We start from the raw sequence: 12,272 nt of genomic DNA, 5'->3' as shown, positions 1-12,272 counted from the left end.
GTACCTGGGCCTGGAGTTGGGGGTGATGGTTCTGGCTCCTTGTTGCTGGAGGTTGGAGGTGGGGGTGTCTTGTCCTTCGTTTCAGTTGGTTCTTGAGGAGGAGCGCCAATCTCTTCTGGAGCTGGCTTTGTTGGCTTTTCCTCAACCGTGGGTTTGGGTGTCACTTTGAAAGAAAAGCAAGGGATGGATGTTGACAGAATTTAGATTGCTCATGAATTTTCAGTTGAACCTTTTAAAATGTTGTAAGCAACCTTCAGTCGATACTTTCAATTTGCATTACGAATAATTGACTTGAAATTTATTCTAAATCATGTATAGCTGTTTGCCAATACACTGCTCAATTAAATCCTCCCCACGGTGTCTGCGTTGGGGGGTTTATTTTACCATCCTTCATCATGCTCTTCAGTGGGGTTTAGTGAACATCTGATGAGGGAGCATGGAAGTACATCACAATTAAGAGGTGTGGCATTCTGCTCTGTGAAGTCTATATTGTAAAAATTCAGCCTACGACATCTGTTACACAGATTGTCACCTATCCAACACCTATCCATAAGAAAGTCTTATTTAGTTTCTGAGATCTAACAAATTGAGTCCCGTTGTTTGATTTGATCAATAGCAGTATACTTCCTGTTTATGTAATCTTAAGTAAATGAACACACCTGGCCCTTCTGGGGGTGATGGTTCTGGCTCCTTGTTGCCGGAGGTTGGAGGTGGGGGTGTCTTGTCCTTCGGTCCAGTTGGTTCTTGAGGAGAAGCGCCACTCTCTTCTGGAGTTGGCTTTGTTGGCTTTTCCTCAACCGCGGGTTTCGGTGTCACTTTGAAAGACAAGGCAAGGGATTGGTGTTTACAGAAGGTATATTGCATTGACTTAGGAGCATGTAATTATAGCAAAATAAAGGAATGTGTTATCCTGCCCTCTGCAGGCTATAACATGCAGAGTATGACACATGTTATGGATGTTGTCACATTTTCCTGCCTACCAGGGCAACCCTATTTCGTTTCTGAGATCTGAGAAAGGTATGCACATTCTGCGCTATTTGATCAATAGTATTATGCAGCTGGTATAAAGATATATTAATTAAAAACAAGCAACATTAACACACATAGAACAAACTTTGTATATCATTACGCACAGGAAGTATAAAATGAGTATCTTCATCCCGAATTAACTGTACGAAACGCTTCAGAATGTTGTCGAGGTTTAAAGCTAAAGCACAGTGAGCTGTCAACCCCGTCTGTTAGCACGACCCACTTTTACGTACTTATGCTGCCTTAATCACCAGCACTGCCCACATAGCTGGTAGTGTCACTCTGAAACAAGCTGATCTACTGCTCGGTAAGTTACTCCTATTCCGCTATGAATCCAGCCTAGAGTCCGTTAGTCCCACCCTGTTCCAGTAAAATGAGCCCAGTATGGGACCAGAAGACTATAAAGCAGGACAAAATCACACTTTTGCAATTCTTCAGGACCCTAGGATAGCCTTTTGTAACTGGCAATGACCTGACCCTACCAGAGCATATGGTTGTGTTCATTGAACATATGATTGCATATAATATATTATGCACATGTGATTTTGCAACTAATTTCACCATTGTACCTGGGCCTAGACTTGGGGGTGATGGTTCTGGCTCCTTGATGCCGGAGGTTGGAGGTGGGGGTGTCTTGTCCTTCGATCTAGTTGGTTCTTGAGGAGGAGCGCCACTCTCTTCTGGAGCTGGCTTTGTTGGCTTTTCCTCAACCGGGGGTTTCGGTGTTACTTTGAAAGAAAAGGCAAGAGATGGATGTTGACAGAATTCAGATTACTCATGCATTTTCAGTTGAACCTTGTAAAATGTTGTAAGCAACCTTCAGGCAATACTTTCAGTTTGCATTACGAATAATTTACCTGAATGTTATACTAAATCATGTATAGCTGTTTGCCAATACACTGCTCAATTAAATCCTCCCTATGGTGTCTGCGTTTGGGGGGGTTATTTGACGATGCTTCATCATGCTCTTCAGTGCGGGTTAGTGAACGTGGTATGGGTCGGCATGGAAGTACATCACAATAAAGAGGTGTGGCATTCTGCTCTGTGCAGTCCATATTGTAAATATTCAGCCTATGACATCTGTTACACAGATTGTCACCTATCCAACACCTATCCTTGAGCAAGTCTTAATTAGTTTCAGAGATCTAACAAATGAAGTCACATTGTTTGATTTGATCCTAAGCAGTTTACTTCCTGTATATATATAATCTTACAAAATGAACACACCTGTCCCTTCTGGGGGTCAGGGTTCTGGCTCCTTGATGCCGGAGGTTGGAGGTGGGGGTGTCTTGTCCTTCGGTGCAGTTGGTTCTTGAGGTGGAGCGCCACTCTCTTCAGGAGCTGGCTTTGTTGGCTTTTCCTCAACCTGGGGTTTCGGTGTCACTTTGGAAGAAAAGCCAGGGATTGGGTTTTGACAGAATGTACATTGCACTGACATGCGACAATGTAAGTACAGCAAAATAAAGGAATGTGTTATCCTTTCCACTGCAGCCTATAACATGCAATATATAACGCATGTTACAGAAGTGGTAGCCCATGCTTGCCTTCCAGGGCAACCATATTTCATTTCTGAGATCTGATGAATGTATGCGTATTCTGTGCTATTTTATCAATAATATTATACAGCTGGTATAAAGATATATTAATTAAAAACAAGCAACATTAACACACCTGAGCATGGAACAAACTTTGTACATCATTACGCACAGGAAGTATAAAATGAGTATCTTAATCCCGAATTAACTGTACGAAACGCTTCAGAATGTTGTCGAGGTTTAAAGCTAAAGCACAGTGAGCTGCCAACCCCGTCTGTTAGCACAGCCCACTTTTACGTAGTTATGCTGCCTTAATCACCAGCACTGCCCACATAGCTGGTAGTGTCACTCTGAAACAAGCTGATCTACTGCTCGGTAAGTTACTCCTATTCCGCTATGAATCCAGCCTAGAGTCCGTTAGTCCCACCCTGTTCCAGTAAAATGAGCCCAGTATGGGACCAGAAGACTATAAAGCAGGACAAAATCACACTTTTGCAATTCTTCAGGATCCTAGGATATCCTTTTGTAACTGGCAATGACCTGACCCTACCAGAGCATATGGTTGTGTTCATTGAACATATGATTGCATATAATATATTATGCACATGTGATTTTGCAACTAATTTCACCATTGTACCTGGGCCTGGACTTGGGGGTGATGGTTCTGGCTCCTTGATGCCGGAGGTTGGAGGTGGGGGTGTCTTGTCCTTCGATCTAGTTGGTTCTTGAGGAGCAGCGCCACTCTCTTCTGGAGCTGGCTTTGTTGGCTTTTCCTCAACCGGGGGTTTCGGTGTCACTTTGAAAGAAAAGGCAAGGGATGGATGTTGACAGAATTCAGATTACTCATGCATTTTCAGTTGAACCTCGTAAAATGTTGTAAGCAACCTTCAGGCAATACTTTCAGTTTGCATTACGAATAATTTACCTGAATGTTATACTAAATAATGTATAGCTGTTTGCCAATACACTGCTCAATTAAATCCTCCCTATGGTGTCTGCGTTTGGGGGGGTTATTTGACGATGCTTCATCATGCTCTTCAGTGCGGGTTAGTCAACGTGGTATGGGTCGGCATGGAAGTACATCACAATAAAGAGGTGTGGCATTCTGCTCTGTGCAGTCCATATTGTAAATATTCAGCCTATGACATCTGTTACACAGATTGTCACCTATCCAACACCTATCCTTGAGCAAGTCTTAATTAGTTTCAGAGATCTAACAAATGAAGTCACATTGTTTGATTTGATCCTAAGCAGTATACTTCCTGTATATATATAATCTTACAAAATGAACACACCTGTCCCTTCTGGGGGTGAGGGTTCTGGCTCCTTGATGCCGGAGGTTGGAGGTGGGGGTGTCTTGTCCTTCGGTGCAGTTGGTTCTTGAGGAGGAGCGCCACTCTCTTCAGGAGCTGGCTTTGTTGGCTTTTCCTCAACCTGGGGTTTCGGTGTCACTTTGGAAGAAAAGCCAGGGATTGGGTTTTGACAGAATGTACATTGCACTGACATGCGACAATGTAAGTACAGAAAAATAAAGGAATGTGTTATCCTTTCCGCTGCAGCCTATAACATGCAATATATAACGCATGTTACAGAAGTGGTAACCCATGCCTGCCTTCCAGGGCAACCATATTTCGTTTCTGAGATCTGATGAATGTATGCGTATTCTGTGCTATTTGATCAATAATATTATACAGCTGGTATAAAGATATATTAATTAAAAACAAGCAACATTAACACACCTGAGCATGGAACAAACTTTGTATATCATTACGCACAGGAAGTATAAAATGAGTATCTTAATCCCGAAGTAACTGTACAAAACGCTTCAGAATGTTGTCGAGGTTTAAAGCTAAAGCACAGTGAGCTGCCAACCCCGTCTGTTAGCATGGCCCACTTTTACGTAGTTATGCTGCCTTAATCACCAGCACTGCCCACATAGCTGGTAGTGTCACTCTGAAACAAGCTGATCTACTGCTCGGTAAGTTACTCCTATTCCGCTATGAATCCAGCCTAGAGTCCGTTAGTCCCACCCTGTTCCAGTAAAATGAGCCCAGTATGGGACCAGAAGACTATAGAGCAGGACAAAATCACACTTTTGCAATTCTTCAGGATCCTAGGATAGCCTTAAGTAACTGGCAATGACCTGACCCTACCAGAGCATATGGTTGCTTTTATTGAACATATGATTGCATGTAATATATTATGCACATGTGATTTTGCAACTAATTTCACCATTGTACCTGGGCCTGGACTTGGGGGTGATGGTTCTGGCTCCTTGTTGCCGGAGGTTGGAGGTGCGGGTGTCTTGTCCTTCGATCCAGTTGGTTCTTGAGGAGGAGCGGCACTCTCTTCTGGAGCTGGCTTTGTTGGCTTTTTCTCAACTGGGGGTTTAGGTGTCACTTTGAAAGAAAATCAAGGGATAGATGTTAACAGAATGGAGATTGCTCATCCATTCTCAGGTTAACCACGTAAAATGTCGTAAGCAACCTTCAGACGATACTTTAATATTGCATTATGAATGGGTTACTAGAAAGTAATACAAAATAACGTACATCTCTTTGCCAATACACTGCTTTATTGAAGCCTCCCCACTCTGTTTGAGTTGCGTGGGTTATTTGACCGTGCTTCATCATGCTCTTCAATGTGGTTTGTGAAAGTGGGATGGGGGAGCATGGACGTACAGCACAATAAAGGGGATGTGGCATTCGGCTCTTTGTAGTCTATAACATGTAGTTTAGATATTCTTTGTATCTTTCAGTAAAGTCACGTAGATAGGTACAAATTAATAAAAAATAATTAATAGAAAATTATAATTGTACATATAATATTCGACCAGAAGACTTTAAAGCAGGAAAACATCACAATTTTGCCAATGCTTCCGCACACCAGGATAACTTTTTCTGAAACCAGGACTCGCCCCTGCCAAACCAGAACATTTGTTCCTTTAACTATATGATATAATTCAACATTATCCTTTCGTGATTTTGTAACTAATTCCACCATGATACCTGAGCCTGGGGTAGATGGTTGTTCTGGCTCATTTATGGAAGTTGGAGGTGCGGTAAACATGGAAGTCTGCAGTGAGCAAATCTGTCAAATGCATTCTTTCTTCGAAATGAAAGACACGTCCCATCATTTCCATATCTATAACTGATGATACGGCCTTGGAAAAATATATGAATATATGACGTTAGACTTTTAACACTGCAATCACATTCATGAATTACCGTTGCTTGTGTCACTGAAACACTGCCGCCTGCATATAAAAAGACAGATCTCAAATTAATACCAAAGTATATATATTTATTAAAGGTGATTAAAGTAAACATTTTCTCATGCTAAAGGCTTTGAAGTATATTTCTTTAGAAAAATGTTTGGTCAGCATTCAATTTAACTTTGATTGCTATCCTTACTTTATCTTTAGCTGAAGTTGTCTCTTCAGGCACTGGTGGGGGCTCCGGTTTCCTTTTCGTTGTTTCTGGAGCTGCTGCTGTCGTTGGTTTCTCAGGGGCCCCTTTGGTTGGGGCCTGAGTATTGGGTGGTGGAGGGGGGCCACCTGATTTGGAGCAGCAGAATCTCACCTTGTAGTTGTAACATGGCAAAAAGTCCTGATCGTCATTAGAGCATTTCAAGCCTGTGCTCTGGTCACAAGTAATTATTTGGCCCAATTTCTCCCATGGTGTATTCGGAAATTTCTCTGCTTTGCAGTCAATTTTTCCACTGATGAGTGAGGCAGACAGACCTCTCTTCCCGAGTCTACAATCTTTTCGTAGGATTCCTCATCTCCGCAATTTTCTTCATCAGGATATTGATCATCGTACCAGTCAGACCAGCCTAAAGCACAATCTTCTGCAAACATATAACATTAATCGGTGATGAAATTCAAACAGATTTTGGAAAATATTGAAACCATTGGTATGCATTAAAACAGGCCTCAAGACTATGTTACCACACTCCAATCCTTACCTTGGTTGGTGGGTGTTTCATTTGGTTTTGTAGCCTCAATTGGTTGCCGAGTTGCAGGAACAATCCATTCTGCAAAAATATATGTGAATTATGGTGTGTGCATCGCATAAAATAATACACATCATCATCACTGAATATTATATCTCTCAAAATAATGTTTGTTAGGACAGGTAAGTAGTTTTGAGTTTCTATTGATTGCATTGAAGTGGACCCATCCAAATGTTGGGTTTACAAATGGAAATGGATGACTGCATCATTTGACCAAATAGCTGCCTTTTTACAACGTTTGATTTTTGTTTAGTGGAATGGGGAACATTAACTTCAGAAAATTAGTATCTGGAGCACTGTGTTAACATCAGCAATTGGGAAATTAGCCAGGTGTAGTGTGTGTATTAAATACGTGTATACCTGTAGCATGATGTTTATCTATATAGCTTGCATACACGGGCAATGTATTTTACTTGATTTTGTTTACTTTTCAAACGTCCATTATTTAAAAGTGGATGATAACCTATCATGTGACGTCACAAAACGTGTTTAATGTAATTTTAAATATTTTTGATCTCACGTGTTTCGAATATATTCATAAGTCAAATATTAGAAAAAGTGCCCAAACATGATTATTACTTCCCAAAGTATCAGTTTTCATTGTTGAGTAAAAGCTGTCTTTGATGCCAATACAGATACAATTCTTCTGATTGGTGGAATGTTTACAAGGTGAAGGTCGGTAATGTTACTGACGTGATTTATTTTAACTAGTACATAATTGATGTTCATATTACCATTGTCATAGTTACCTTCACTGATAGTGGTCTCTTTAGGCACTGGTGGGGACTTTGGCTTCCTTTTCGTTGTTTCCGGAGCAGCTGCTGTTGGTGGTTTCTCAGGGGCCCCTTTGGTTGGGGCCTGAGTATTGGGTGGTGGAGGGGGGCCACCTGATTTGGAGCAGCAGAATCTGACCTTGTAGTTGTAACATGGCAGTCCTCCTTGATCCTCATTGACACATTTCAGTCCTTTATTCTTGTCACAAGTGATTGTCTGGCCCAATTTCTGCCATGGGGTATTAGGGAATCTCTCTGCTTTGCATTCAATGTTTTGCACTGGTGAGTCTGGCAGACAAACCACTTTCCCTGAGGCTATGAGCTTCTGATAAGAAGGTCATAGCCTGACTCACCAGAGTGGGAAAGGGAGTAGGAAAATGATCCCGGTGCCAACAGCTGCCCAAGCCCTACGGACCTCGATGTGTTAATGTTTTTTAGCTTATTATTAAGTGCTTTTACACATATACACAAAGACAACCCATGTGCCCGAGAGGGCAACAACAACACCAGTACTCCATGCAGATTGAAACAGATGGCTATTAATCCACGTGCTCCACTGCCAACTCCTGGCGAGCCAGGGTGTGGATCCTCCTCAACGCCGTACGCTGGGGGAAGGGATATTCGCAACATCTGTGCGGTGATCCGCCGAACCCTCGCTGCTGCCTCCACGGAGCTTGATCGCACCGCGGGGGAGGCAGCCACGTCCAGCAGCAGCATAGCAACCACCATCCATTTCTATCTCCTGCACATTGCACCACCTTGGCTTTGGCCCTGACGGTGTACTTGGAGTCGACCTGTGACGAAGATGCTTGTGCGCTCGTCCCACGTGACCATGACGCCACCACCACCTCCAGCACCATCACCATCACCACCAACCACCACCAAAATCACCACCAACACCACCACCGCGACGCTGACCTTGTACTTGGAGTCGACCTTGACGAAGATGCTCGTGCGCCGGTCCCACATGACCATGATGCCGATGCCGGTCTGCACGATGCGGTAGAGCCCCACCGAGTGGATGCTCAGGTCATCCACCATCGCCGGGATCTTTCCGGCCACGGGCACTACCATCACCTCCCCGGCCACCATGTGAACCTCCACGTTGTAATCCTGTAGTGGACGAGGAAGGGAGAGAGGGAGGGAGAAGACGGAGGGAGGTGAGGGGGGGGGTTACAGAGGGAGGTGAGGGAGACGACAGAAAGACCCCAGTGGCCAAGCACATTCGGCATGGACCCTGATGCCAGGGAATAAACTAAACTGGCGATGGGGGTGAGGGAACCTGTCGTCTAAACTTCCTGGACCTCTCCTGGCCCGTGGACACCGCAAACTTTTGCACTCCCTCGTTTGCACACTCAATTGCTATGCCAAGAACAAAGAGCCAGCGTAGACTTACTCTTTGGTTCTATTCGGTAAAGTCACGTAGGTAAAAAATAAAACAACAAAAATCACGACGTTTCGGCCACAACACAAGCGGCCTTCATCAGGTGATGAAGGCCGCTTGTGTTCTGGTGATGAAGGCCGCTTGTTTTGTGGCCGAAACGTCGTGATTTTTGTTGTTTTATTTTTTACCTACGTGACTTTACCGAATAGAACCAAAGAGTATGGATCCTTGCAGTCACGAAAGCTTCAAATCTAGAACAGCATAGACTTATCGAAGGAACCAATCGACTCGCACGTACACCGAGACGCACAAGCTCATCAATTCGCAGCGCTTGGAAAGGTCGCGTTTAACCCAGCCCACGTCGCAGCGCGGTCAGCCGGCCACTGGAGTGGCTCTTGACTTCACCTTGATGTAGAAGCGGATCGCCTTGGAGCAGCTCGAGTCCACAGCGCTGCAGTCCTTGCCGGTGATGATCTGAAAGTTGCCCTCGGCTGTGGAGCAGTAGTCCTGGTCGGCACAAAGCGAGCGCAATTTGGTGATCCATCCATCCAACCATCGTGCATCCCTCCGTTCGTCCATAGGTAAATCCGTCCATTTTGTGCGATCATTCTCCCCCACCCAGTTGTGGAGCTGCCTGCTGTATAGTGTATAGTGTACTATACACTATACAGTAAACATTACTATACACCACTATACACTACACTACACACTATACACTACACTATACACCACTATACACTACACTACACACTATACTAGACACTATACTATTCACTATACTATACACTACTATACACTACACTATACGCTACACTATACACTACACTATACACTATACATTACTATACACCACTATACACTACACTATACACTACATACTACACTATACAGTAAACATTACTATACACCACTATACACTACACTACACACTACACTATACACTACTATACACTACACTACTATACACTACTATACATCAATACAGTATACACTACCTTATACTACCAGTACACACTGCCTTGTACTATTATACACTACACTAGTATACTACACTACATACTACACTATATACTACACTATACACTACTGTACTACACTGCTATACACTACACTACTATACTACACTTTACACTATACACTACACTACATACTACACTTTACACTATGTACTACACTATATACTACACTACATACTACACTTTACACTATGTACTACACTACATTATATACTACACTACATACTACACTACACTATATACTACACTATTATTCACTACACTATACACTCCACTACTATACACTACACTACTAAACACTACACTACTATACACTACACTTAACACTGCTATACACTACACAACTATACTACACTTTACACTATGTACTACACTACACTATATACTACACTACTATACACTACACGATACACTACACTACTATACACTACACTACTAAACACTACACTACTATACACTACACTAAACACTACTATACACTACACCACTATACTACACTTTACGCTATGTACTACACTACACTATATACTACACTACTATACACTACACTATATACTACACTACTATACACTACACTACTATACACTACACCACTATACACGACACTACTATACACTACGCTATACACTACACTGCTAAACATTACACTACTATACACTACAATACACTACACTAAACACTACTATACACTACACTACACACTACACTACTATACACTACACCACTATACTACACTTTACACTATGTAATACACTACACTATACGCTACACTACTATACACTACACTACTAAACACTACTATACACTACACCACTATACGCTACACTATACACTACTATACACTACACCACTATACTACATTTCTTTTGAACTGCTTGTTGTGTTTAGTTTGTTGTCCTTACCCTGCACCTCCGATTAGCACGGTTGGCTAAGTACGGTGCGAAAGAAGTTCAACATACATGTAGAAATGTCGATATTTGTAAGTCCCGACTAAAACACATATCACCAAAACCAGTTTACTCTCATGCACTTTGATCCTCTGGCTCTTCTTCTGCCCCCCCCCCCCCCGGTTCATGCTTATTCTTCTTTGTGCGTGGCGCCTTGAGATTTTATCGCGAAAGGCGCCTGATAGTCACAAATTATTGTTACGGATTAATTATGAATTAATGAATTCACTCGCCCGACGTTAGTCCGTGGCGTGCGTGAGCAGGGCGCGTCCGTTCTGGTGCCCACCTGCACGATGCTGGAGTCGCAGTTCCCGTCGAAGACGAACCTCTTGCCGTCGAAGGTGACGTAGTGGCTGTCCCCGTACATGCGGCACGTGCCAGGGCACTCGGCCGAATTGCAGCTCCACGCGCCGCTGGGGCACGTATTGCACCCGCGCACGCGCGCGACGTCTCAAAGGGAGGGGGCGGCGGGCCCTTCAAACACCCTAGCCCAATATTTTCTCTCGGAATAACAAAAAAATTATATCCCAACGGGTATTTGGTCAAGTCTAAGGAGAACCAAAAGTAGGTGGCTTCCGCGCCGCCCGGATATGACGTCACAGGCGCGTCCCGGCTGCTTTCACAATGTCACGGATGCGCTCCTGGAAAACCCCGGCCTCGCAAATCGGATACCTTTTATTCTCCCATAAATGGCAGAAACAGTAGACGCGTCGCTTGCCCGTGTGTCTTTTTCCTCCTTATCAGCCACATTCAACGGGGTTTAACCGGTACAACATTCACCAACGCACTTAATAATTATACAAAAGCTCGCTGCGCCAAAATGACACTGGAAACTGGACCCCTCCCCCTCCCTCCCCTCGCCCCTCCCTCCCACTCCCTCCCATCGCCCCTCCCCCCTCGCCCCTCCCCCTCCCTCTTCCCGCCCCTCCCCCTCCCTCCCCTCCCCTCCCCTGCCCCTCCCTCCTCCCGCCCCTCCCCCTCCCTCCCCACGCTTCCCCTCCCCTCGCCCCTCCCCCTCCCTCCTCTCACCCCTCCCTCCCCTCACCCCTCCCTCGCCCCTCCCCCGCCCCTCCCCCTCCCCTCCCTCTCTCGCGCAGTGAATCGATCGTGTAATGTATTTGTATTGTTGTGCAGTTATTTATTATCGCTAAATCGATCAGTCTTGGATATTGTTGTGGAAAGAATAGTTCTTGCCGTGGTGATGGTGGTGGTGATGGTGGTGGTGATGGTTATGATGGTGGTGGTGGTGGTAGTGATGATGGTGGTGATGGTGGTGGTGATGATGGTGGTGGTGGTCGTGATGGTGGTGGTGGTGATGGTGGTGGTGATGGTGGTGGTGATGGTGGTGGTGATGGTGATGATGACCGTGGTGATGGTGGTGATGGTGGTGATGGTGGTGGTGATGGTGATGATGGTGATGGTGGTGATGGTGGTGGTGATGATGGTGATGGTGGTGATGATGGTGATGGTGGTGGTGATGGTGGTGGTGATGGTGGTGATGGTTGTGATGGTTGTGATGGTGGTGGTGATGATGATGGTGATGGTGGTGGTGATGGTGATGATGGTGATGGTGG

At 44.4% G+C, this 12,272-nt stretch overlaps 1 protein-coding gene across 2 annotated transcripts in view; it reads right to left on the bottom strand.

Moving 5' to 3' along the window:
• Window positions 1-11,555, bottom strand: part of LOC142923300 (mucin-2-like) — a 37,460-nt gene extending 25,905 nt beyond the window's left edge. The window contains exons 1-12 of one of the 2 annotated variants that reach the window (XM_076064346.1): window positions 10,985-11,555; window positions 9,141-9,242; window positions 8,270-8,464; window positions 6,531-6,599; window positions 5,978-6,413; window positions 4,805-5,820; window positions 3,860-4,015; window positions 3,202-3,360; window positions 2,257-2,412; window positions 1,599-1,757; window positions 660-815; window positions 5-163 (exon numbers count right to left, since the gene is read on the bottom strand). In XM_076064346.1, coding sequence (XP_075920461.1) covers window positions 6,399-6,413; window positions 6,531-6,599; window positions 8,270-8,464; window positions 9,141-9,242; window positions 10,985-11,065 — 462 coding nt within the window. In that variant the 5' untranslated portion in view covers window positions 11,066-11,555 and the 3' untranslated portion in view covers window positions 5-163; window positions 660-815; window positions 1,599-1,757; ... (3 more) ...; window positions 4,805-5,820; window positions 5,978-6,398. The remainder of the gene's footprint in view (window positions 1-4; window positions 164-659; window positions 816-1,598; window positions 1,758-2,256; window positions 2,413-3,201; window positions 3,361-3,859; window positions 4,016-4,804; window positions 5,821-5,977; window positions 6,414-6,530; window positions 6,600-8,269; window positions 8,465-9,140; window positions 9,243-10,984) is intronic. The other variant, XM_076064347.1, reaches the window with a different exon arrangement.
• Window positions 11,556-12,272: the final 717 nt, after the last annotated feature.

The sequence above is a fragment of the Petromyzon marinus genome, unplaced genomic scaffold (assembly GCF_048934315.1).
Source record: "Petromyzon marinus isolate PM22_M1 ecotype Great Lakes invasive population unplaced genomic scaffold, UKy_Petmar_22M1.pri1.0 PM_Scaffold_4, whole genome shotgun sequence".
In the NCBI taxonomy this organism is placed as follows: Eukaryota; Metazoa; Chordata; class Hyperoartia; order Petromyzontiformes; family Petromyzontidae; genus Petromyzon; species Petromyzon marinus.
The sequence above is the reverse complement of the archived record's forward strand: the minus strand, read 5'-3'. Positions and strand labels throughout refer to the sequence as shown.